The following is a 25,260-nucleotide window of genomic DNA, read 5'->3' as shown; positions in this document are numbered from 1 at the left end:
TCTCCCAGTGGGGTGGGGAGGGGGCTCTGGAAGCAGCATGAGAGAAGACTGGGGGGCAGGGGAATGCTCCTGTTCTCTGCACTTCAGTGTCCCCGGTCTCTACGGAGGGGTGAACGCCCTCCAGCTGGTCCACCCCTCTGCCCCTTGGGCTCCCTTCAGTCCCTCCTCCACAGACCTTGTTCACCACCAGGAAGTTCTCTATGGTTTTCCCATTGGCAAAGACCACGTCTCCAGTGTCCTTCACGGCCTCAGGCAGGATCTCCTTCACCTCCTGAGCGATGACACCTGGGGAGGGGCAAGCCAAGTGTGTGTTGGGGGGAGGACTGCCCACAGCATCCGTAATGTAAGCAGGGGCTGGGATCGGTGAGGGTGAAATTCTGGGGGCTAGAGATCTGGGATCCAGGGAGCCCCGGAGCAGGGGGCTCCGAGGCACAGGGTCGCAGTTCCAGGGATCAAGGTGTGGTGTTCCCTGGGCTAGGTAGGGATAGGGGCATATTCCAGGGAGTAAGGACGCCAGGGGAAAGGGAGCAGGGATCCAGGAGAATAAAGGCAAGATTCATCTAGAGAACAGAGGAGTGAGGATCTGGAGGCCACAAGTCCCAGGCTTCCAGTGTCAAAGGGCGAGGGGTCCGGCCCGAAGGGCAGGTCTTCCGGAGGGCCGGGATTCCCGCGGGCAGGTTTCCGGGAGTCATGGGAAGGGGTTCCTGGGAGTAGGGTTTCCAGAGAACAGGGACAGGGTCGGGGTTACCAGATCCCAGCCTGCGCACATGAATCCTTACCCGTTTCTGGCGCCGCGGCCTCGATGCCAGCAGTGGCGGCAAACTCCGGCTTGTATCTGTAGTGGACCAGCCGCATGCGCGAAATCCTCTTCAGCTGCTCGGTGGTGTCCACCTGCGCGGGAGCCAGGGCCGAACTGAAAGCCTCCCGTCCTGGGCCCGTCCGGAGGCAGCAGTGTGGAGGGGAGACCCTGCTACTAGGGTCGCGGGATCCAGAGATCCAGGGCCAGCCTCCCCCAACTCCTTCCCCTGCAGCCCCGCCCCCACAGAGCCCCGCCCACAAAGCAACCCCGCCCCCCGCGGGCAATCCCGGGCACCAGCTCCTCCCGCTCGGTTGTCCCCGCCCACACCCCCGCCCCCACCTCCTGCAAGTGCTCCTTGGCCCGCAGATCTGAGGGGTGCATGAGCGAGCCCATGACCTTGACGTTGCCGTGCACCACCAGCGCCTCATCGGGCCGGTCTGTGTTGATGCCCACACGGCCATGGTGGAAGACGGTGTCGGGCACCTGCGCCCGCTGCCACAGCACGTCGCTGTCACTCTCAAACTGGCCCGGATTGGAGGCCTAGCAGGAGTTGAGGTTGGATCAGCCCTGGGGGATGGGGGACCTGCAGCGCCCTGGGAAAGGGGGAAACCCCGCAGCCACCTCTCCAGCTCCAGCCAGACCTCCTCACCCCACCATGCCCAGCTTAAACTGTCCCTCCCATTGCGGCAACCAGGTCCTGGCCACCTCCACACTTTATTGTGAAGGAGACACTGTGACCCGGACAGGGTGGGAGCCTTGCCCGAGGCCACACAGCGGGTGCCCAGCAGGATCAGCATTCCGGCTCCTGACTCCTGAGCACCGCTGCATCTCTCCTGGGTGCGCTTTCTCCCAGGTCTGGGGAGGACTCTCAGCCCTCGGGGGGGAGGTGGCCCTCACCCGCACGATGATGCGTTCTGAGATCTGGGCGGCCAGCGTGTAGTTCTGGTTCTGTGCGTGGGCCTGGAGGGCCACCACCAGCATGAAGTACCTGGGGCACACAGGGGTCTCAGCGGCACGCAGGGGTCTGCCCCACTGCCTCCCCAGCCCCCGCCAGCCTTCCTGGGTCAGATGTACAGTGCCCACTCGGTCATCTCGCCCAGGCTCCCACCAACCAGGAAGAGGGCGTGAACAGCCCGTCTTACAGAGGAGGAACCCGAGTCTCCACTAGGGGGCGGAAACTCCCCAGGACCCACCAGCTAGGAACCAGGCTTCTGCTCTCCCATCCGTCAGTCATTAAGGGCTCTGAACCCCAGGTCCCTTTTTTGTGAAATGGGTGAGTCCGTGGGACTCTGTGCCTGGCGTGCTATGTGGGGTGGCACCCTCCCGCCCCTCGTCCTCAGAAATGGAGCAGCTCCAGGGCGGGGGCGCAGCCTGCTCACCTCTGGTCAGGGTTTGGCTTGCCCTTCTTGCGCATGTTGTTGGCGGTGGTCTCGCTGAAGTGCAACCTCCCCACGGTCACCTTTGTGACCTGCTCAGGGGGCAGGCTGACCCTGCAGAGGAGGGGCAGGGTACTCAGGGCGCAGGGAAGGGGGCTGCGGAGAGCCAGGCCGCGGTGGGGCACTGGGGTCAGGCGTGTGTAGGAGGCGCACAGCGTGGGTGCCTTCCCGCGCTCCCCTCAGCTCCTGCCAGCGTGAGCCCTCCTGGGGACCACCCGCCACGGGCCAGACACTCACGTGACAGGGTTGAAGGGCCGCTTGCTTCGGTCCGACTGGGACTGCTCGATGTTGATGGACTGGTTGAGGGCCTCCAGCTGGGGGAGGGGCAGAGGCCAAAGGCACCTCAGGGCCCAGGTTCCCCACCTGGTCCCGCCCTCCTTCGGCCTCTCGGCCCAGGCCTGGCCCAGCTGGGGCTCGTGAGGAAACCGAGGCCCTGCCCTCCCCTCAGCCCACGAACGCCGGCGCCTTCTCCTACACGCCACACATCCCACAGCCCCACACCCACGCCGCTCCCCCACCTCTGTGCACACGCGTGGGCGCGCGTGCGCGCGCACACACACTCACCCTCGCCGGCCCCCACTCCCACCCGCACACCCCTCCCAGCCCTGAGCACACCGCCCAAACCGGCCTCCACAGCCACCCGCTCACTCCCCACCCCACATTCCCCAGACCCCGTCCCACACCCACTTCCCCTCAACCCCTCCAGGAGCACTGGCTGCGCTGCTCGCTGGCTCGCTGGAGACACTCAAGGAGACGCACCCGGCCGACCCCCCGGGGAGCTCATGGGCTCAAGATCAACCACCACTGTGGTGGTGCCAGGGGATCGGGATCGCAGGGGAGGGGCCTCAAGTCAAGATGGGCCTCAGGGCAGGTGTTCCCGAGGATGCAGCAGAGTGAACGGTGAAGGCCAAGGAATGGCGAGCCGGGAGAGGAGGGATGGAGTGGTGCTCAGCGGGAGTCCCAGAGAAAGGGAGCCGCCTGGGGAGGCGGGGCTGCGACTGGGCACAGCGAGTGGGACCCGGGTGAGGCTGGGGTCCCGAAGGCCTCTGCAGGCCCAGCCTAGCAGTCAGGGCTTTGCTGGGGTGAGGGAGATGGGGTCCCGGAGGCCTTGGAAGGAAGAATGGGAAAGGTCTCGGGCAGAGCACGAGTCGGGAGCCACAGCGGAAGCTGCTGAGGACAGACGGACGGACGGATGGCCTGGTCTGGCAGAGGTGGGGGGAGGGGGAGGGGACCAGCCAGAGGGGAGTTCTGGGGCACAGCAGGGCCTGGTGCATGGTGAGGGGTGGGCAAGCGGGCCCCGGATTCATGGCTCAGGTAACCAGGGCCCTGGAGCCCCATTCCCAGAGACGGGGTCCGAGAGGGGGCAAGTTCCCAGGGAGTTCACTTGGGGGTGTGGCACTGAGACGGCTGACGGCGGGCTCAGAAGAGGGGTCTTGGCTGGGGAGGCGCAGACTTGGGATCACGGGGCAGAGAAGGAAACGGAAGCGAACCCGAGAAGAGGGCTGAGGGGCCTGACGCTTAAGGGGCAGGCACGGGAGGACAGGCGGAAAGCCCCGAGGGGTTTCCTCAGGACACACTCACCTGGCCTTGGGCTCTTTCGACTCCCCCCAGCCTGCCTGCCCTCCTGCCCTGGCCTCCTTGCCCGAGCCCCAGACCTGCCTTCACTCCGTGCAGCTTCAGGTAGAAGCAGTCAAGGGGCTTGAGGCCTTCGGGCGTCTTGACATACTTGGGCTCGCCCAGCATGCCGATGTACACCGTCACCTGGAAGTGGTTCTTCTTCTGGCACACGAAGGCGTCGTCGCCCACCGAAAAGTTGAAACCCTTGTCGGCGTCCACGCGGTAGGTGAGCATGGGCCTGGGGGCAGGTGGGGGCACTCACCGGAGGCCCCGCACACCGGCCTGGCCTTGCCTGTCCCACACACATGCCTGCGTTCCGACGCAGTTTCCCATCTGGCGCCCCCATCCTCAAAGCACTCTCGGGGCTGCCCCCATTTCTCAGGAATGGAAACTGAGTCCCTAGGCGGATTTGAGCTCAGGTCTGCCAATGCCTCCGTCAATACCCTTCCCACTGCGTGCCTGGGACCACCCGACCCTGGCGATGGGGGCAGGCTGGGCAAGACGCTTGGAAGGGAGGGAACTCCTGAGGAGGGAGGGGGCCTGACGGCCCCTCAGCAGGCTCGGCTTCTTCTCAGAATGCTGCCCGAAGCCCCCTCCGTCACGGGAGACGGGGGTGAGAGGGGATGCGTCTGCGGAGCCTCACTGCGCCTGACAGCTGGTTGCCACGGAAACGGTGGAACCAGGCGCCGCCGGCTCTGCGCCGGCCCAGCCCCTGCCCACCAGCTTGCTCAAGCCCCCAAACGCCCTCATTCTGACTCCTCCGTCGGCCCAGTCGGGGAGGGGGGGCGCTCTGGGCAGCCTGGCCTCGGTCTCAGTTTACGCATCTGTGGCCGGCAAGGTGTTCCAAGTCTGGACCCTTTGGAGGACCTCCAGGTGGCCCGCAAGGGGGTGACTGTTGGCCCGCCCTCACCCGGGTCCCCAGGCACAAGCAGTGCCCCGGATGCCCAGGGCCCGCCGGGAGGAAGCTGGGCCGGGCAGGGACAATGTTTCCAAACTTGTGGGGAGAGGCCTTTGGGCCTGGCTAACATCCACGGGAAGGCCCAGAGCTCACTACTTCTCCCTCCCTGGGCTCCACCCGCCTGCCTGACCCAGGGGAACACCCAGGAAGTGCCTGGGGCACACTGGGGGCCTCAGCTGCCAACCTCCTGGCCTTGGGACCTGGGGTGGCAGGGCTGGCCCAAGAAGCATAGTAGTAGGAATGGGGGCTCCTCACCAGGCCATAGGGCTGGACAGCCAAGGACCTCCCCCCGCCACCCAGACAGGGCCTCAAAGGACCCTTTCACCACGACATCAGCTGGACACTCCCTGCCCCAGCCCTGAGGGCTTGTGGCTAACAAGCCGACATAGCCTGGGACACCCAACTCCAGGAGGCTGGTCTAGCTGCGAGAGGGCCAAGTCCCAGACACCCTGCCCAGGCCTGGCAGTGTCCAAAGGAGCTGACGTTGAGCCACGCTCTCACCCCTCACTGGCCTTCCGCGGGAGTGAGGGGAGTGGTCCCGGAGCGCTCCTGGCCAGGTCCCAGGAAGCTGAATCCACATGGGCGGGTGCTGAAGGGGAGCGAGGAATGCCCGGCCAGCCTCTGACCCAGTCCGCCCCCACCCACTCGTTCCTCCCCTCCAGGGAGGGGGCTGCTGGAAGGGCCTTGCTGACACACTCCGCTTCCGGCTACCTTCCTGGAATGCAGAAGGAGGAGTGGGGGAGGGGGAGGGGGAGGAGGAGCCAGAAAACACCCCTCCACCCCCTGCTCCCGGACTTGGCCCCACTGGCCCCTCCCTGGAGGACACCACCTTCTTCAAGAGGCCTGGGGCTGGCTCAGGAGTCAGGAACCCCGAGTGCCAGTCCTAGCTCTTCCCTGAGCCTGTCTGCTCTCCTGTGACACGGGACCATCCCGTACCCCGTGTGCTCCCCAGCCCTGCTCTAGGGCTGTGATGCCGGGGCCGGGGGTCTCCGGATGGCGTGGCCAGGCGGGGTGAGGAGGAGCACAGCTCACTCACAGTTCCTTGTAGCTTGCGTCGTACAGTGTCGCCCACTTGTTCTGCTGGTGTGGTTGCCACTTGATGGACTGGTAGTTGGGGTCCAGGTAGGAGCCACTGAGGCTGTCATTGTCCTGAAGGAGACCTGGAGAGAGAGAACGGCCCTGGGCCATGGGCTCTGGGCCCCGCGCCCCACCCCCCCAACTTGAGAGCTTGAGCAGGCCAGCCATGTACCTGGTGAGGGGGCACCTGGGGGGTGCCAAGGCGGCGTCTGGACCCGGGCGATGCTGAGGGGCAAGGAGCCAGGGCCGGGTGAGAGCGGGCCCTGGGGAGGCCAGGGTGGGGATGGGGCTCGAGCTGGGTGCGGTGGCAGGGATGTCACGGTCCCGGGCTCCTGTTTGATCATTCCATTCAGTATCTGGGCATTGAGGGTGTTGGGGGGCGATTCGGAGTGCTTCCTCTTCTTGGAGGGGTGCGTGGGGAGCCTGGGGGGGGGACACAGGTGTGCACCATGGGGGGCTGGCCCTCCCTGAGCCCCCTCCCACTGGGTAGTACCCCTGCTCCCCTCTTCACCCTGTTTCGGCAGGATACGCCCAGCCCAGGGGACACCTCCTGCATGAAGCCCGTGTGTGCCTTTACCTCCTAAGTGCTCCCCCACCACCCTGCGTTACCATTCTGTTTCTGTCCCTCCACCCTAGCCCCCAGACTGTGGAATCCAGGAGGGCAGGACCCACACCTGACTTGTCTGTGTGTCCCCATCACGCCCAGCAACTAGTTGGCCTGGCACGCAAAGTGCTCAGAATCGTTTGTAGAATGAACGAGTCTGTCCCTTCCCTGTGGTGTCATTCTCAGTGTCACTCTTTATAGCGACGGCTCTTTGGAGAGCAGCCTCCATGGCTAGAAACAGGCCACAGAGGGCCTGGGCCACGAAGGCTGGCAAAGAGTTTCCTGGGAAGGGGGCTGACGATTTGGGGGCTACACAGCACCCCTTCCCCTTCTGGTTTACAAAAAGCTTTGCCAGTGGAACCTTTCCTTGAATGAAATCTTTCACAAAATCTCAATGTGCAAAACAGATAAAAAGACAATTCTACGGGTTGGAGTCAGAGCAGGAAGCTTGGGTCTACGCCTAGAACCTCCTCAGAAACCCGAGGGCTCCATGGTGACTGGAAAGTCACTGGTGTCTGGGTAAGAGCACAGTCCCAGGTTCAAGTCCTGGCTCAGCTCCCTCCTACCTCCGTAGGGCAGGCATCCCACCCCCCAAGCCTCAGTTTACCTATCTGGGCAACGGAGGTGGTCATGCCCGTCAAATAAGGTACTTGAGAGCACTTGGCCTTGGCTCGCACATACATATACATAACACTGACCCTCATCTCTGGGGTCAGAGCCTTCGGTCCTTCCTGGGTTCATCCCCGCCCCTACCTCCATCTCTATCCTACCTGCCGCTGCCCTGAGTATGCCCCCTGCCCCCACCAGCCCATCCCCCCCCACCGCCTCCGCCCCCCACCCCGGGGGGCGGGGATGGGGAGGCTGCCCAACTCTTACTCGGCTCCGGCTCCGTGTTGCTGCAGCAGCTGGTGCAGCATCTGGGACTGCTGGGTATGGTGGAGATCGGTGGGCACCAGCCCCTGCCCCATGGCAGCGTAGGGGGGCATCGGAGGCTCAGCCTTCATGTACAGATCCCGCTGCAGGATGGGGTAGTGAGGTGGGGGTGGCGGGGGCGGCGGCGGGGGGTGCTCCGGGCGGGAGGGCACCCCCACGTGGCACAGGCTCTCGGGGGTTAGGGTGCGCAGGAGGTGGGGGTCTGTGGGAGAGACGAGGGGTGGCCATTAGCTTTCCCGGCACCAGCTCTCCCCGGGCGGGTGGGGTCTCCTGATACCCGCCCCCTCCTGAGCCCAGCCTGGGGGCGGCCCTCCCGCCCATTCCACATGGGAGGAGGCTGGGCAGCCTAGAGGCTGGCCACTACAGGCCCGGGCGGCGAGGCCAGACCCTGCTCAGGGGGTGGGCAGCCTTTCACCCCGTCCGAGCCAGCTCCTTCCCCGGGGCGGGCCGGGCCTGGCCCGGCTCCCTGGGGAGCTCCCGCATCCCAAGGTTCTCCCCCAGCCCCTCTCAGGCCTGCTCCTCCTCTGAACCTCAGGAAGGAGTCTCCCGGGACCCCCAGCGCCGTCCTGCGGGGGGCCCTCCTCCCTCCGGCTGGCCCCAGGGGCCGGCCCCCCAGGCTGAGGGGGGAGGCCCCAGCTCCCTTTGTTCCCCAGGAGGCATTCCAGAGATGTTTTTGGTAAGATAAACAGAACTCTTGACCCCTCTCCGGGCTGTGGGGAGACGGCTGCCCGTGACCCCTCTGCTCTTGGCCACCTGGGGGCCACTGCACCCCTGAGCACCTCCCGAGGTGAGGTGGGCCCGGCGGCAGCCAGGCCTGTGTCCAGGCTGCACCCAGCCTCCCCCAGCCGTCCACTTACCGCCGAAGGGCGCGTCCATGATGGCGCAGGCGGGCAGGCCGGTGGCATCACCGGCAGGGACACTTGCTCAGAGGCAGGGCCAGGCTCCCCACCCGCCCGTGGGGAAACAATAGCCAGCACCGGGGAGTATTTGACCAGCGATAATCTGGGCCTGTTGGGCGGCCGCTGGCCCCCTCCCTCCCTTGCTTGCTCCCTCCCTCCCGATAAGGCCGCCCCGGCCACTTGCCCAAACCCCAGAGGGGGAGGGTGGTGCCCGCCGGACTCACCATTCACCTGCTGGGGGGAGTAGGCCTCAGAGCCAGAGTCTGGGGGGGAGTCTGGCAGCGTCCTGTGGAGCAAGAGGAAAGGGTGCTTGGGTGGGCAGCCGGGCCCCTGCCTTCCCGCCGGGCGGCTCTTCCGTGGGGCAGGGTCCCGGAGACCCAGGGGCCGGAGGCCTCGAGGTTTCTTCACAGCCCCCGTTACGGGCACTTCTCTGTACCAGCTACCCTGGGGTGCCTGGCAGGGGCCGGTTGTGCGTGGAGGCCTTGGGCTCTGGCCCAGCATCCCCTCAGGCCTACAGGGCACCTGGGAGCCTGTCACCTGTGTCCCTGATGATGGTACAGGGATTCTAGGCCTCTCTCTGCAGACCGAAGGGCCAGGCCAGCTCCTTCCTTCCTGTACCCACTGAAGTCCCACTTCCTGGAAACTCTAGGGGCCGGGCCTGGGACACTTCAGTGGGTCACCAGGGGGGCTGCCCTGCCACAGGCAGGTGTAGGCCGGGCAGGGAGCCAGCTCGCCAGGCCTGCACTTATTTTTTTCTTGCAGGTTTTGTTTTATCAGTGGTTCGGGCAAAAGAACAAACTCAACTCTGAGAGGTCAACACGTCCTCCGTGAACCCTGAGTCCGCCCAGAGGGGGCGGCTGCGGCCACTCCGAGGGATCTGACTCTTTGGCCATCCTGGTCCCCGCATCTGGAAAGGCGGCCCACCGTCACGCCCAGACAGCTTCTGAGGCGGCCCAGCTCTTGTGGACACAGCCCTGGGCTGCTTGCAGGGTCCCCCAGCTCCCCTGGACAAGCCACCCCTCCCCCAAACCCTGCAGGCCCTGCGAAGATGACAGGAGAAAGTGATGGGGACTCGGTCCTTGCTGCGCCCGGCGGGCTGACCGCGGCCTCTCCGGCTCCGGGTCCACCACCTGCCCCCGCTCCCTGCGCCGCCCCGACAGCGGCCTTGTGTAAAGGTCTTTCTCACCCTCTGGCCCCAATCAAATGTGCCAAAGCCACAGGACCTCGCGTTCTTCCTCGTAACTCCTCACGCTGCGCTCGAGCCCTCGATTTGCTGATTTATTGATTAGTGACTCCCTCCCCCACTAGACCGCAGGAGCCACTATAGGAGCAATGCGCCTGCCTTGTTTACCACCTAGAACAGGGCCTGGCATGGGTGGGGGCAGTGGCCCTTGAGCGGCCCGGGGGCCACAGCGTGTCTGAGTGGTTCTGGACAAGCGCTTTCTGTCTCTAGGAAATGGCCCCAGTGTGCCATCCGAATCCTGCTGTGAGGGGGGTGGGGCTTTACTCGCAGGCTGGCTGGTTTTGGGGTCCCCCAGGAGCTGGTTACAGGGGACAGTCGATGAGTTCTGAGCTCTCGCAGAGACATGGAGAACAGCAGCGGGCACCCAGCAGGTGCTTATTATGTGTCAGTTCCCTTCCCTCCCTGCCCTTCGGGGCCTGTGGCTTAGGGACGGCCTCTGCACCTCAAGCAACCAGCTGCCCTGCAGCAATGGCTCACCCCTGCCTGGCATCCCAGCTCCCCTCCATGGCCCTCCCCCTGTAAGTCAGGACACAGCCACTGTCCCCTTAGTACTTCCTCTGGGTTTCCTCCCCTGACTCCCACAGTCACGCGGGGGCGGAAGCATTCGGGGCTCACTTCACAGCCGGGGTGCCGAGGTTATGGGTTAGCACCCGGAAGGCTGGAAATGGTGGAGCTGGAGATGGAGCCAGGCTGCCTGGCCGGCGTTGTGCTCCCAGCACCCTGTCATCCTTCCACCCGGAGATGGGGTCACCTGCCCCCTGCCCGAGCCTGAGGAATCCAGAACTTTCTCCGAGCCCCTCTGCAGAGCCGAGCACACCCGCGCTCCCGGCCTCTCCCCACAAGCGTGTGCCTGTGGACTGCCCTGCAGTCTGGCTGGGCTGGTGGCCACCTGGAACCCTGGGTCACAGCCGGGCCCAGGCTGAGCCCTTGGGTCAGGCGCTGACGTGGACTCCTTGGAGAGGAGCCGGGGAGGACCCGGGGGGCCGGTTTGGGTAGTGTCCCAACATGCGCACCAACTTCAGGTCCTGCACCTGCGCCATCGGCCAACTCCCTGAGGCTGCGGGAAACAGCAGCTATAAATGCACGAGTGACTGGGTAGGCCTGGTGCAGGGAGGGGTTTGGGTGCCCTGGGTGCCTGCACGCGTGTAGAGGTGCTCCCATGAACGTAAACAGTCCTGCCTCCAGTCCCACTCCCTCCCCGCCACTCTCCACACAGCTCTGGGGGATGGAGATTTTTCTAGCGCTTAGGTCAGCCCTCATCACTGCCCTGCTCAGAACCCTCCATAGCTGTCCACTGCCTCAGCACGAAGCCGTAAGCGCCTCCTCAGCCTGGCCCTGGTCCCCCAGCCACCTTACCTACCCACAGGGCAGCCCGATCCCCACTGCCCAGCCTCGGCCGGCACCGCCCAGGCCCCCAGTCACTGGTCCCCCAGGCCGCCTGGGCCTGGGCCTCTGCATCTTACCCTACCCCACTGCCCTCACTCACCCGGGGGCATAGGGAGCCTTGGGCTCTGCCTTGATGGGGGGCCCAGAGCCCCCCAGGAAGGGCTTGGGAGCAGCACCCATGCCGTTGTTGTTGTTGCAGTTGAGCGGGGCGCTGTAGTTCGGGGGTGGGAGGGGGCCATGGCGACCCGGGGAGGGTCCGCCCCCGGGGGGGCTCAGGTGGTGGACCCCGCTGGAGCCGGGGATCGCTGGCTGCCCGTGGGGGTAGGAGGCCGCACTGGCTGGAGCAGAGATGTCAGGGAAGCAGCTGCGGAGAAGGGCGGAAGCTCAGCGCCAGCCCAGCGCCCCCCCCCTCCACCCCGCCCCTCCCGGGGCTCCCACCTGCAGGGCGGCTTGGACGCTGCAGAGGGCTCAGTGGTTGGGAAAGGAGCTGCTTTCAGAGGCGGGGCCACGTCACACCTCCCAGGTGGAGGCCAAAGGGGCTGGGGTGCCGCGGGGGCCACTCACAGGTCAGAGGCGTCCTCCTTGCTGATGTACTCCTCCAGGATGCTGGTGTCTATGTTGGAGGGCTCCAGGGCGCCGTTGATGTCGTGGCCTGTGGGGGAGGGGTGGACGTGAGAGAGGGGAGAGATCGGCTCCCTGAGACTCCTAGGCCTCTGGGCCCAGCCCGCCAACTCTCCCCAGGCTGGGCCCTCCCCAGCTGTGTATCCACGTGGAGGGGGAGTCCTTCATCGTCCCCCACCTGACACCCCTCCAGGAGGTATTGAAGATGCCGCCCTCGGTCCACAAGGCCAGTTGGACTCTGCAAGGAGGGGCGGGGCCCGGCCCAGAGTGCAGGTCTGGACAGACCCGCCGCTTCCTGCCCCTCCATCCTCCTTTCCAGCTTCGTGACATGAGCAAGTCCCTTCGTCTTGTCTATAAAGTGGGGTAACCGTGTCCCCGTCTTACGGGGTGCTGTGAGGAGCAAACGAGGCGCTTTATTTAGCCGGGTGCCCAGCGGATACCACCCCCTTCACTGACTCAGACCCAGACTCACTGACTCTGTCCTGCCCTGTCCTCCAGGAGGCGGTTCCAGATGGCCCAGCTGCGGGCAGCTGGGAGGAGGCGGCCTGGCCGGGCTGGACCACACATCCTGGGGGGCCCATGGGGCTGGGGGAGACTCCTGAACCCCAGGCCCCAGCTGCAGGTGGAGAGGGAGCAGGGGTCGGAGTGAGGAGTGCCCAGCCCACCCTCACTGCGTATGCCCATCACCCCCATATCGAGGGCTGAGCCCAGAGGAGGAAACAGCCCCAGAGAGGTTCGGCAGGGAATGGTGGTGGCCTGAGCGCTGCTCCTCTGCCTGACCTCTCCTGGGCCCTCCCCGCTAGCCCCAGCTCCACCAACGGGAGGGATCCACAGAAGAGGCAGCCCAGTGCTCTTGGGCATCAGCAGCGAAGGAGAGGGGGAGGCGCTGGCCTTTTCCCTCCCGGGGTCACCTTGCAGGGGGAACTGGAGTGCTGGGTGATAAGGGGGCTGACGTGGGAGATGCGTCAACTCCGATAATGGAGGACGGCCCCACCCACACTGCTGACCTGGGCTGGCCAGCCCCACTGAGGCAGGAGGAGCCCCTCCCACAGGCCCCTAGGCCTTGAGTCTGGGGTCTGCGCCTCATGCCCCCTCCCCTGGTGAACGCTGGGAACAGAGCTCAGGTCCAGTAATAAATCCTAGCTCACCTACTCCCTGCTGTGTGACCTTGGGCAGGTCACATACCCTCTCTGAGCCTCAGTCGCCTCAGTAAAATGGGGACATGAACAGCTAACACTTTACAGGGTTGTTCTGAGGATGAAACAAGCTAAGGTATGTAAAGTGCCCGGAACACAGTGGGTGCTCAGCAAACAGAGTGGCTGTCCCCACTCCCCAGAGCCCTGGGGTCCCCAGGAACCCCCAGCCCAGGCCCCTTCCTGGCCCTGGCCGGCATTTCAAGAATGCTGAGCCCCGCTTAGGTGATTAATGAGTGGCTAAGCCCTCCTAGGAGTCACGCGCTGCCTGGGACAGGCCCTCCTGCTGGCCCCCCGCACCGGACTCACCCAGCCAGGAACAAGGGACACCCACCAAGCACCGCCAATGGCCGCCCAGGGCAAGGGGAGCTTCTCAAGCTGGGAATGACCAGGCTGCATGCCGAGGTTCTAGGACCCCCACCCCGTCCTTCCCTGTTAACCGAAGGTCCCATTTATTGAGCGCCTGCTGTGTGCCAGGCACTTTCAGAGCCGAGAACATTAATAATCATAGGAGTTTATTACACGTAAGGCATCCTGCAGGCTCTTCCTGTGCACTGTGACATAATTCTCCCAACCCGTAACGGTGACGATGACGGTCGCTCACACGGACAGAGTGCCTGCCAGGCCCCAGCACTATCCTAAGTGCTTTATGGGTTTACCTCCCAATGGCCCCTGCAGACTTGCTGTTTCTTATTAGCATCATCCCCTTTGCTCAGAGAAGTCAAGCCTCTTGCCCAAGGCAACACAGCAAGGAGAAGCCAAACTCAAGTGCAGGGGCCTGACTCCAAGAGGGAAAGTGTAGTTGATGGTCGCTGAGGCTTCCCAGCCATCCTGGGCTGCCCCGCTGGATGAGGGGGAGCGGGTGGTCCTGAGGGAGGACCAGGCACAGGAGATGGGGAGGGAGGCGGTACTGGAGCGTCACTCCCACCTTGGCTGCTGAAGCTGCAGGGTTTTGAGACTGAACTTGGAATCCACAGTGAATGATGGGGTGATAGAGTCACGGTGCTGCTATTTATAACAGGCCAGGCCCCCTCCTCCCCCCCACCTCCCCGGCCAGGAGCACTCCTAATCACCCCTAATCCTCCTGCCTACCTCCCCCGGGATGGGGGGTGCCTCAGCCAGAGGCATCTTGGGAGACCCTAACAAGAACCAGATGTGGTTGGGGGGAGGAGAGACCCTCGGTGCCAGGGGCCGGGCGGACGGGAGGATGGAGGAGGGAGGGGAGAGCCACTGGGGCAGGGTGGGGGTGGGCCAGTGGGTGGGAGAGAAGTATGAGGTTTGGGGGGTTGGTGGGCCTCCTGAGGAACACTGACCCCACACCTCCTCTTTCTCTGGGAGTCCTCACTGCCCGTCCCAAAGGGTCCAGCCACCCAGGAGATGCCCCCGCCTATCCCAGGAACCACACTGCAGATCTCTAACCCAACGTTCCAGCGGGACAGGGGGGAGTGGGGACTTGCAGGAGCCCAGGGACTCCTGAGGCTGGGGCAGAGCCCCCAGGAACCCAGGAGAAAGGCAGGGCCCCCTCCCCCACTGCTCCCCAAAGAACTCTGGAACATTCTGGAACACTGTTGAGCAGCAGCAGATACCCGTCAGGAAGGAAGCTAAGAGTGTCTCATGTTGATTCTCAAGACCTCCCTGGGAGGTGGGGAGGCTGCCCAAGGTCCCACAGCCCGAAGGTGGCACCGCCAGGTCACAGACCAGCATCCGTGCCCTCCCTCTCCCCAGACCCTTCAACTTCCCATTGCTCGGGATAACCAGAACCCTCTTCCGTCCAAGGCCTGGTGCGGTTGACCCCCTGCCTGCCCCCGTGGCTGACCCCCGCTCCTGCCCCAGGGCCCCTCCCTGCAACTCTCCACAGTCCAGCCCCCGCCTCATTCCATCCTGGGACAAACACCCCCTTGCACCTCAGGGCCTTTGCACATGCTGTTCCCTCACGCTGTTGCCCTTCCTCGTGACTCTTTAGGTTTTGGCTTAAGTTCCTCCGAGAGACCACGTCGGACTCCCGCATCCTCCTGAGCCGCCTCCTTTCTGCTTTCTCGTCAGGCTCTTTGCGCTCCTGCCCAGCACCCACCTCGGGGGAAGAATCAGTGCTCTGCCCGCCCACTGCCCACGGCACACACTCACCGAGCGGTCACTCTGCCCGGCCACGCCACCCGCTTTATGCGGCTCCTATCTAATTCCCATAACAACCCTACGGAGTAGGTGGTTTTCTCGTTCCCCGTTTCACAGATGAGGAAACCGCGGCTCAGAGAGGATAAACGCCTCTCCCGTAGCTTAGAGGTGCGGCAGCTGGGCCGTGAGTCCTGCCCCGTTTTGTCCCTCAGCGGTGTGAGCATCTAAGCACGCCGCAGGCACCCGATCAATGTTCACGGGCTGAATGAGCCCAAGTGGCAAGCGGGACGCTGGGACCAGGCCTGCCTGAGTCTGGCAGGTCCCGTGCCGCCCGGCATGGTGGTCAGGGTCCAGGGCTAGACAGGGCCCCTCCAGGCACCGCCCCTGCCCTGCTGAGCTATGCACCCCAGCTGCTCCTCATTAATTAGGCCCTTTATTACCTGCTTCTAACAGGAGCCAGACACTGCTCCTTCCCAGGCAGGCGGGAGGGGGCTGTGGGAAGGAAGCCCCTCCCCTCCTCTCTCCTCCTCCCTTTAAGGCCACCCAGCTAGGCAGAAGAGGAACCGAGGGGACACAAGCCAGGTGCGGGATGAGGGCGCGTGGGGGCCCAGGTGGTCCTCCACCCTGGACCCTGCCCCTCCTGCCCCCTCGTGCTCATGCCGCGCCCCCCCCCCCAACCAGCTGTGGCCACTGGCTGAGTCTCGGCCATTGTCCCGGGGAACGGGGGAGGGTGGGGACCCGGCACAGTGGGAGGCTTGTGCCCTGCCCACACCCTCCCCCTCAACCGTCAATGGGGCACTTGTCAATTCATGCCCCAAACATGGCGGAAATCCCGTCGGCCACGTGGCCGTGGGCAGGGCAGGCCGTGGCCTAAGGATGCCGGCCAGGCCTAGCTGATCTGAACCTGGGGCTAACAGGACACAGGTCTGTCCCCCTGCTGTTGAGTGTCCACTCCAGGCATCTGAATCTGAGGGGCATCTTGCCTCCAGGCAATGGCTGGGCCGGGGTAGCAGTGGTCAGGGGGCCGCCCACCTTGGCATCCCCATAATGCCCTGAGGGACCCCTGGGGTCAAAGAGGCCTGGTTGCTAACGCGGGTCCCCCTCCATTGCTGCATGACCGTTGGCAAGTGACCTGACCTCCCCGTGCCTCAGTTCCCTTCTCTCTCAAGCGAAGGAGATCCCTGCATCACGGGGTGGTCGTGAGTTTTCAGCGAGATGGTGGGAAAGCTCCTCACCCCTAGAAGGCCATTCCTCAAATTGCTCTGTTTCCATCTCTCTCGGGACTCCCATCTCCTTTCCTGCCCAGGTACAACCTGTGCCATGATGTTATTCTGGCACACTCATGGCACGGTCCAGCCTCCAGGATTTGGCTCTAGCCATCCCCTCCCCAGTGCGTAAGCCTTCTGTGACTGCCTGCCTGTCCTGCCGGTCCCTCCTCAGTCACCCCAGTCACAGAGGGCCCCCAGTGCTGAGGCTCATTTCCCAATATTGACTGAGCTGATCAACTTGCACCAGACTAGTTCACACTGGGACAGGGCACAGAGGGCTCTCACCTCCCTTGGTTTGGACTGTCTATCTTTATTAATATGATCTATGATTAATGTGACAACCACTTCAGGCTTCCAATTGTGACCAGAGCCTTCTCACTCAACATGCCTTCAGGCCAGATGCTTGATTCTGCAAGCTACGCTTTGCAACTCTGCCTCTAATCCCCAATTATCTTGGGGCTGAATGACAAGGACGCAGCTCTGGAGTCACTGCCTTCAGGTCCTTAAGTCTGATCCATGGTTGTCTTTGTTCCCTCTCAACTTCTTGCCCCAAATGCGGTAGAGCCCTGCCTCCTGCCTGCAGAGACCCAGATCCTCCAGGGGACCTGGAATCTTTAGCCACCCCTGGTCTAGAGCTATGTCCTCCCCTAGTCCCCACACAGCTGCCACCCTGTCCTCAGGTCCACACAAGGCTGAACTCACAGCCTGAAGATGCTCCCAAGCCAGGTCCAACAGAGCCGGGCCCAGCAGTTGTGGCCTCTTCTTAGGGAACCCACACTGGTCCCTAGGGATCTCCAGTTTGCTCTGGGGGCCCCCAGCCCTCTCCCCCAGGAACCAAGCCGGGCAGGCTGGGGAAGGCCCCTCCCCACAGAGGCAGGGCAGAGACCCTGCAGCTTGGGGTGAGAGCAGGTCTCTACCAGGGTTACCCATGCCCCCCTGTGTTCATACACCAGCACGCCCCACAGGCACGTGCATACACAAGGGCCCACTCCCAGGCACATATCCACTGGCAGGCACATGGCAGCGTACATCCGAAGATACACATATACAGGGGCACACCCCCCGCACACTGACACACACATGCACACGCCAGCATGCTCCGAGTGTGCCCATTCATTCATTCACACAATGATTTACTGAGCAGCTACTGTGTATCAGGCACAATTCTAGGCTCTGGAGATAAAGCAGTAAACAGACAAAACCTACTGCCTACATGGAGCTGACGTTCTGGATGCAGAGTCAGACGACAAGCTACATGGGTAAAATCCGCAGCATTTTAGAAGGTGACAAATGCTACGGAGACAATGAAGCAGGGAGAAGGGTTGGGGTGCCAGGAGGGTGGGGAAGAGTTGCAATTCCAAACAGGGTAGCAGGGAGGGCTTCACAGAGCAAAGATACAAGGAGGTGAGCCACGCGGACGTCTGGGAGGCGCATTCCAGGCAGTGGGGAGGCACTGCAAAGGCCCTGAGGCACGTTCACATCTCAGCACACCTCACAGACTTCTACACTTGTGCCTACCAATGCTCACTGACCCAACGGCCCGCCCAGGCCAGCACACCTCCCCGTCAGCTCTAGGTGGAGCCAGTCCGGCTGAGCGAACCCGGTGTCACAGATCCCAAACTCCACCGCCAAAGGCAGCCCCCTCCAAGTTAGCAAAGCAGGGGATGGGGACTGCCCCCCACCCCCCACCAAGGCCACAGACCCCAGGAGGGAGAACCATGGGGGGAGAAGAGAGCACAGGGGACTGAGATGATGAAGAGGGGAGTGAGGGAGGGTCCCCAAGCTCCTCAGAGAGACAGAGGCTGCGGTTGTGCAATGGGGGGGCTGGAGGGATCTAGGTCAGATGGAGGGAAAACTTTCGCACTGATGCAGCCTGGAGTCAGGGGGAGGCCGGGAAGCCCTGAAGCCCCCTGTGCATAGTCCAGGCCAGTGGGGGCTCAGGACCCAACTTCCGTCCCTCCCACTCCAGGCCTTGGCACTCTTGGGGTCTCACTGCTTATGTCACACAACCTAGATCATCTGAGTGAGGGCTCTGAGGCCCAGAGAGGTCAAGGGGCCGGACGGCAGTCACCCAGCACAGCCACCGGTGGTGGGTCAGGACCCTCAGCACGGAAGGAGGAGAGGCTCCCTCCCTCCCCTCTCCAAGCTAGCACCCAACTGTGAGGGGTCGGGAGACCTGGGATCCCAGCCCAGCTCTGCCGTGGCCGCCCTGAGTGAGCCTGACCCATCGCCTTCCCCTCCTGCCTCCGCAGCCCCCTCTCGGAAGTGAGGGGACACCACCCGCACTTCCACGGAGGCCCAGGACTCCCGGGAGACACCACAGGCGAAAACCTCCGGCCTGGGTGTGGCAGGCCAAGACAGAGGACAGTCAAGCCCCTTCCCCCTGCCACCTGCCCAAGGGCCAAGTTCCGCACCTCTGGGGTAGAGGGCGGGGCAGGCCCAGCTGGAGCAGGCGTCAGGACCAGGCAGGGCCAGACCTGTCCTGGAGCAGAGCTCCTGAGTACCGAGTGTGCTCCTCCCTGGAATAAGTAGCCCAGAGAGGGTGAGGGGCTTTCCCAAGGCACACAGCGCCAGCCACAGGCCCCAGCCCAAGCTTGGGGGCACCGACCTCCCCCTGGACCAAAAAATCCTCCAAGTGGGGAGCATAATACCTGTTGTAAGCCTCCCAGGGGAGAATAATCACAATCCAGGCTGACATTCATGGGGTGGAACCGGGCCGGGCACTGCACGAGGCCCCGCTCAAGGCCCTTTTACCCCCACGGAAACCCCGAGAGGCAGGTACTCCTACTGCGACTGTATTCCCATTCTACAGATGGGAAAACGGAGGCACAAAGAGGTGCAGTGATAGGCCCAGGAGAAGGACCGCGGGTAAGCGGCAGAGCTAGGGACCGACCCTCAGCCCACCCCAGGGAGTGCACAGGACCGACACAGACCCGAGGGGCTGCCCCACACGGTGGCAGCAGGGGCTGCAGACGGAGGGGAGAGGGGAGGCCCCCCATACACACATCCAGGCTGTGAGGAAAACTGAGGCCCAGGGGAGGGGGCCGTGAGGAGGAAGAAGGTGGGAAAAAAGGGCAGGCAGCCTGGGTGGGGCGGGGCCATCCCTGTTTAATAATTCAGTTAATGATTTCTTCTCCCCGTCCTTATCGAGTGGGCAAAGTCCAAGGGCAGCAGCCAATCAGCGGCCCTGCCGGGCTGTTACCCAGCAGCCTCTGCTGCCAGGGCCCCCCAGTCCTGTAGGCCCTTGGGAGTCAGGGAGCGGGGGCTGCCCAGAGCAGCCTGTCTTGCCCCCAGACACCCCGCTTGGCTCTGCCTAAGACCCCCAGGGGTACTCCGCCCAGGCCCCCAGACTCCGGAGAGGCCCTGAGGCCAGCAGGTTGGAAGCAGCCGGCTCCGCTCCCCTGTACCGAGCCAGGCCCTCACAGAGAGTCAGCTTCCCGGGGTGCGCCCCCCACCCCGCCTCTGTTCACACAGTCATTGTTGCTTCCATTCCTTGGGAACATTTCCTGCCCCCCTCCCACCCCGTGTGACCCTGCGCTGCGTGCTGGGGACAGGGCAATGAGTCAGACCCCTGGCTACCACTTCCCCTCCAGCTGGAGTCAGGACCTTGGGAGGTGGGGCTGGGACAGGAGTCCTCCGGGGGGCTCTGGGTGGACCCAAGAGGCCCCCCGTCTCATCCCCTTGAGAGTCGGGGGCCTGGCGGTCTCCCCCATCCACTTACTCCCTGGTCGCACTGCAGACAGACAGGCGGACACAAGGCACAGTGCCAGCCCATCGCACACCGCGCCTCAGCCCCAGATTCCTGTCCAGGGTGGGCGTCCTCTCCCACAAGCGGTCAGGTGGTCTCCTCCTGGGGCCTCCTCCTGCCCTCTGGAGGCAGAGATGCTCGTCCCCATAAGAAGGCCACCCTCCCTCCCCCAAGGCCCTGGTGGCAGAGGGGTGTGCTGAGGCGTGGGTGTCAGCCCTGGCTCACGCTGGCTAACTCCCTTCTCTCAGAGCCGCCGTCTTGGACCCTGGGAAAGGGGGCCAATGCCACCGCTCCCCTCCCACACCCCAGAGCTGGGGAAGGGTGGCTTTCAAACCAGGATCTGGCGTCTGGGGTCTGTGAGGAGCCCATCTGCCCTGTGTCCAGTGCATATGTCCTATTCGGAGGCCAGGAGTTTGTCTTTGCTTGGTGGCTAAAAAGAATCACATTGGAAGTCCCTGATCTGGTCCAGCGCACCTGCCTACCCGAGGAGGGGACATGAGGCCAGAGAAAGAAAGTCACCAGGCCAAGGCACCCATCAGGTGTGGAAGGAGTGAAAACCCAGTTCCCACCTGCAGCCCTGGCGGGGCTCTAGAGGCCAAGGGAGGTCCCCCAACCTCTCGGTGGCCCTTCCAGCCCAGCTTCCCTCAGTCGCTTCCTCCACATCCACCGGCTTCCTGAGTGCTGATCGCTACTCACTCGTGCCCCGTGTGCCCCCGGAGCCAGGGGCCAGCACCCTCCGCCTCCTAAAACGTCCCTCTTCCCCAGGGCTGGAGGACGAGGCCCAGCCGAGGGCATCATCAGGACCTGCTCTGCCACCCACTCCTGTCTTGCAGGTGAGGAAAAGGGGCCCAGCGAGGGCAAGAGCTCTGCACACGGTCATGCAGCTCTCAGTGGCTAAGTCTGCACCAGAACCTCTAAAGTCCTATAGGGATCCTCTGATGTCGCCTCGCCCTGTCCCTGACGGGCTCTGGGAGTCCAAGGCCCCAGCCGGTCAAGGTGATGAGGAGAACACCTGCCACTGTGCCCCGGTTACCTGCTGGGAGCCAGTGCATCCTGCCCGGAGGGTCCCCTCTCTGCAGGCCCTGTGCCCGCCGATCTGGGCGGCCGCAGCCTCCCTCTAGGGGATTAGCAGGGCAGTCACGGGGGCCCGGCTGTACCAGCCTCGAGGGGGCCGCCCTGTCCCAGCCTCCCACCTGAGGCCCAAAGCGCCTTAGCTTCCAGCCCACCAGCCTGAGGCAGGGTACAGCCAGACCCACCGCACAGGACCAGGCAGGACCCAGGGCATATGCTTGGTGTGCCTGGAGAGCGGGCCCTGTCACACGAGGGGCCTGGGCACGCCCTGCCCCCTTCAGCCAAGCCCTTTCCCACCTCCAAGTCCAGAGCTGAAAGCACAGACCCTGCCCGCCGTACCCACTGTCCTAGCGAGTGACCAAGGCCAAGCGGGACCCAGGATGAGCGCTCAGGTGTCCCCAGCCCCAAGTGCGAAGCATGCATCGCTTCCCCTCCCTCCTCCTGGGAAATACATCCACGTGCGCAAAAGCACCGCTGTACTTCCACTCGAAAGCACACTCAGCAACGCCCCTGCCCAGGGGCGCCCTAACACCCCCACTGCGTCCCCCACATGCCGCTGCCCACAGGATTCCTGGCCAGGCCTTCCCCCCCAAGTGGCCCTGGAGACCCCAGCCCTCAGCGCCCGCCCCACCTTCCCCCCATCTCAGGCTCTGGGAGCACTTCTCCAGCCCCTGGCTCCCTCCACAGACATTCTTGAGTCTGCTCTTATCTCTCTGGAGGGAGCAGCGCAGCCTCCCCGCCAGGCCAGCCAGGCCGGGCCGCATGGCTGAGCTGTGGCGTCAGGCCCCACCCCCACCCCCACCCCCTGCCCACGGCCAGGAGGGAAAGTTTGGCTCAGGAGACAGGGAGCCTGGGCCAGCCAGGCCCGCCCCTCTGCCCAGGCCCAGGGTCCTGGGGGAAGGAGGCCCAGGGATTTCTGCAGGAAGCAAGGGGGCCTGGTCTGTGAGTCACCTGGGATGTCCGGCGGGCTCCGGGCACCCCCAAAATAGTGGCCCCCAAGCAAGGACTAGTGTCCCCTTCCTACCTCCCCAGAGCCCCCAGCCCTCATAAGGCCCCTCAAGGCTCTTAAAGGAGGAAAAGGATCTGGGGAGAACAAGAGACCCTGGGACTGATGGGGAAACGCCTAGGACCCTCAAATGGCCCAACTACCTGAGGATCAACCACTTCATCTAGTCCAAACCTGATTTCTTGGATTCTGGGGGTGTCCAGAATCCTGGAGTGGGGAGGCCTCAGCCTTGGGGATGCCCTTACCTGGGCTGTTCAGCAAGCAGAGTGGACAAAGGCTCCCACCCCCCGCCGGGAGACAGACAGGGAGAAACTAAGTCAAAGAAAGGCCTTCCTTGCTGCCTCATGGGACTCCAAAGGGCTCTGGGCACTGGGCTTGAAGCTTGGACCCTAATTCCCTGCCCTGTGGCCCAACAGCTGCAGCACAGTGTGCCCCGTGGGCCACCCGCGCCTCGCCATGGGCAGGTTCACACTAATGGAAGGTTCTGGATCATTGAGTGTTGGGTTCTGAAGGCACTGAGGTGCAGGATATGGACTTAGGGACTAGGGGGAGGGTGGGGGCAGAGGCTGGGCTACCGAGGTTGGTGGAGAGGGACACAAAAGCACCCAGAGGGTCTGGCTGGATGTTCCAGTGAGGGCCTGAGAAGCAGGGAGATGTCAGCCTGCACCTCTGCACGCCCTCCCACACTCTGTCTCATCCCTTCTGAACCCAGAACCCAAGAGGGGGACAGCCTCAATGGGCAGAGACTACTCAGGAAAGGGGAGTGGGTGAGATGTAGGAGCAGACCCCCAAAACCACTGGCCAGGAGCGGGGAGAGGGTAGAAGAAAATATTGTAGGGTGTGTGTAGATCCCAGCCCTGGGGAGGGTCCTATCAGGGTCAAGGTGAGGGGATGAGGTCACTCCTGGGATGGGGGCACAGCCAGAGGAGGCATAGCTCCAGGGACAGGTGTGAGCGAAACAGCCCCGAGGAGCCACACAGAGCTTGCAGGATGCGGTTCACAGCTTTGGGAGGGTCTCGGAGTGCGGAGGTGGCTAACGGGGGGATGCCAACTTCAAGAAGGTTCCAGAACCAACGAGAGTATTCCAGGGTGGGAGGTGGGGAAATCCAGCCCACAGAGGAATGCTGGGGAGGGGTTCCCAGCCCTAAGTAGGGGAGAGATAGCTGCTTCAAGGGGAAGTTCAGCCGTGGGGGAGGGAACAGCCTTGTGGAAGGTGGGTGACAGTCTTGAAGGGGGTCCCTGTCTCAGGGAAGCACTGGTGGGGAGGCGCTGGGGGCAGGAGTCAGGCTGGGGGTAGGGTGCCAACCTGAAAGGCACACAGGGTGCCTGGGTCCCTAGGCGGGGGTCCCAGTCTCTGGGAGGCATGCTGGGGTGCCAGCCTATGAGGCATGGAAGGTCCTAGAAGGCATGCTGGGGGCCCCAACCTGGATGGGGTCCCAGGGAAGCACACCCGGCATCGGGAAGTGCGCTGGGGGTGGGAGGTGTCAGAATTTAGGGGGGACTACACGTCCTGGAAGGCATGAAGGAGGACCGAGCAGGCAAAGGAATACAGCTCCAAGGAAGTTGTGTGTTGGGGGACGGGGAGTGGGGAGCCCAACTTCAGCGGAGGTGGGTAGTAACCTCCAGGAGACAGAGGAGGGCCCCAGCCCAGAGGAGGCGTTCCTGGCGGGGGGTCGGGGGGGGTCCCAGCTTGATGAAAGCACAGTCGGGGGTCCCAGTCCCCGGGGAGATCGGCTGCGGGTTCCCAGCGCGAGAGGGTCGCCGCCCCAGCCAGCCCGCGGTGCCTCACCTTCGAAGAAGCGCTGCAGCGCCTCCGTCTCGTCCACCACCTCCATGTCCGGCCTGCGCCGCGTACACTTCACCCCGGCCCCGCTACAGCCCGGCCCGGGGGCGCGGCATCGCCGGCGCGGCCCGCGCGACAGTCCCGGCTCGGCTCCGGCTGCGGTCCCGCCCGGCCCGCCGCTGCGCTCGCCCCCCGCGCGGCACTGGCCCAGCCCCTGCCCGCCCCACGCGCCCCGCCCGCCCGCCGCGCGCAGCGCCCCCTGCCGGCCCTCCCCATCCCCGCGCCGCGGCCCCGCCGCGGGCAGGACGCGCGGGGCTCCTCCAGGGGGCGTTCGGCGCGGGGTCCTAACCAGCTTTGGGGGTGGAGGGGCGGCCCAGCCTCTATGCCGGGAGGGCAGGGCCCCCGCAGTCCTCGGCCGCCCCTTGGGCAGGGGAAGATAGCGGGCTTCTGAATCTTAGATTTTCAGAACCAAACCTCAGAGGCATCCCCCGTTTCCGCTCCTTTATCCACCCCCCTTCTCAGCAATAATAATAATAACAACTTGCATTTCTCGAATATTTGTTATGTGCCAGGCCCACAGTGAGCGCTCTACAGGGGTTATCTCACGTTGTCATCTCAGGTACCCTAGAAAGGAGAAACTATTATGCGCATTTTACAGATGAGGAAACTGAGGCTCAGTGAAGTTCAGTACCGTCTGAGGAAGTCTGTCCCGTGTAACCTTCCGTGACGGTGGAAATGCTCTCTGCGTTGTCCAGCATGGTCGCCGCCGGCCACATGTGGCTACTGAGTACTTGAAATGTGGCTGTTGAGACTGAGAAACTGACTTCCCAATTTTAGTTAATTTTAATTAGTTCAAATTTAAATAGATATGTGTGGCTGCGGCATTGAACAGTGCAGGTCGAAGGGTTCCCAAGTAATTAGCATCAAAGGCAGCATCAGTGCCAGATCCTGGCTGACCTGGGAAACTCCCCCCTCAATCATCTGAGAGGGTCCTGAGTGAGTCCACCAGACTTGTCCCTCTGCCTCCATCCCTGTGAGTGCCCCCTCATCTCTTCTCTGCCTAACTGCACACCCTCTCTCCCCACCCAATCTCCTCTATCATCCTCCCAAATTTCTCTTTTTAAAATGTAAATCAGAACATGTCACTTCTTTGCTAAACTCTGTGCTTTCCCTTTGCACTCAAAACAATATCTAGGTCCATCCGTGTTGCTGCAAATGGCATTATATATGTATAACTGATTCACTTTGCTGTACAGCAGAAACTAACACAACACTGTAAACCAACTATACTTCAATAAACATTTAAACAACAATATCTAAACTCCCGCCCTGGTTTCCAAGGCCTTGTGTGACCTGCCCCTGCCTGTACCGCTGATCTCAGCTCCTATTTTTCTCTCCATTGCTCGCTAAGTCACAGCCACCAAAAGGCCTCCTTGCCATCACTCACATATGCCAGACCCACACCTGCTGCGGGGCCTTGATTTTTTTTTCTTTTGGCCACACAGC

The 25,260-nt window shown here is 63.5% G+C and overlaps 1 protein-coding gene across 4 annotated transcripts in view; it reads right to left on the bottom strand.

Moving 5' to 3' along the window:
* The window catches only part of MYRF (myelin regulatory factor), a 33,159-nt gene extending 9,241 nt beyond the window's left edge, over positions 1 to 23,918 (bottom strand). For 2 of the 4 annotated variants that reach the window (XM_067037452.1, XM_067037454.1), the window contains exons 1-14: positions 23,761 to 23,918; positions 11,517 to 11,604; positions 11,053 to 11,316; positions 8,548 to 8,609; positions 7,368 to 7,626; positions 6,060 to 6,310; positions 5,847 to 5,970; positions 3,895 to 4,090; positions 2,473 to 2,549; positions 2,179 to 2,289; positions 1,697 to 1,787; positions 1,139 to 1,339; positions 780 to 891; positions 176 to 285 (exon numbers count right to left, since the gene is read on the bottom strand). In XM_067037452.1, coding sequence (XP_066893553.1) covers positions 176 to 285; positions 780 to 891; positions 1,139 to 1,339; positions 1,697 to 1,787; positions 2,179 to 2,289; positions 2,473 to 2,549; positions 3,895 to 4,090; positions 5,847 to 5,970; positions 6,060 to 6,310; positions 7,368 to 7,626; positions 8,548 to 8,609; positions 11,053 to 11,316; positions 11,517 to 11,604; positions 23,761 to 23,806 — 1,992 coding nt within the window. In that variant the 5' untranslated portion in view covers positions 23,807 to 23,918. The remainder of the gene's footprint in view (positions 1 to 175; positions 286 to 779; positions 892 to 1,138; positions 1,340 to 1,696; positions 1,788 to 2,178; positions 2,290 to 2,472; positions 2,550 to 3,894; positions 4,091 to 5,846; positions 5,971 to 6,059; positions 6,311 to 7,367; positions 7,627 to 8,547; positions 8,610 to 11,052; positions 11,317 to 11,516; positions 11,605 to 23,760) is intronic. The other 2 variants (XM_067037455.1, XM_067037456.1) reach the window with 2 other exon arrangements.
* Between the last annotated feature and the right edge of the window lie 1,342 nt (positions 23,919 to 25,260).

The sequence above is a fragment of the Kogia breviceps genome, chromosome 7 (genome assembly GCF_026419965.1).
Source record: "Kogia breviceps isolate mKogBre1 chromosome 7, mKogBre1 haplotype 1, whole genome shotgun sequence".
NCBI classification, from domain to species: Eukaryota; Metazoa; Chordata; class Mammalia; order Artiodactyla; family Physeteridae; genus Kogia; species Kogia breviceps.
Note: the sequence above shows the minus strand (reverse complement) of the source record. Positions and strands in the feature narration are given on the sequence as shown.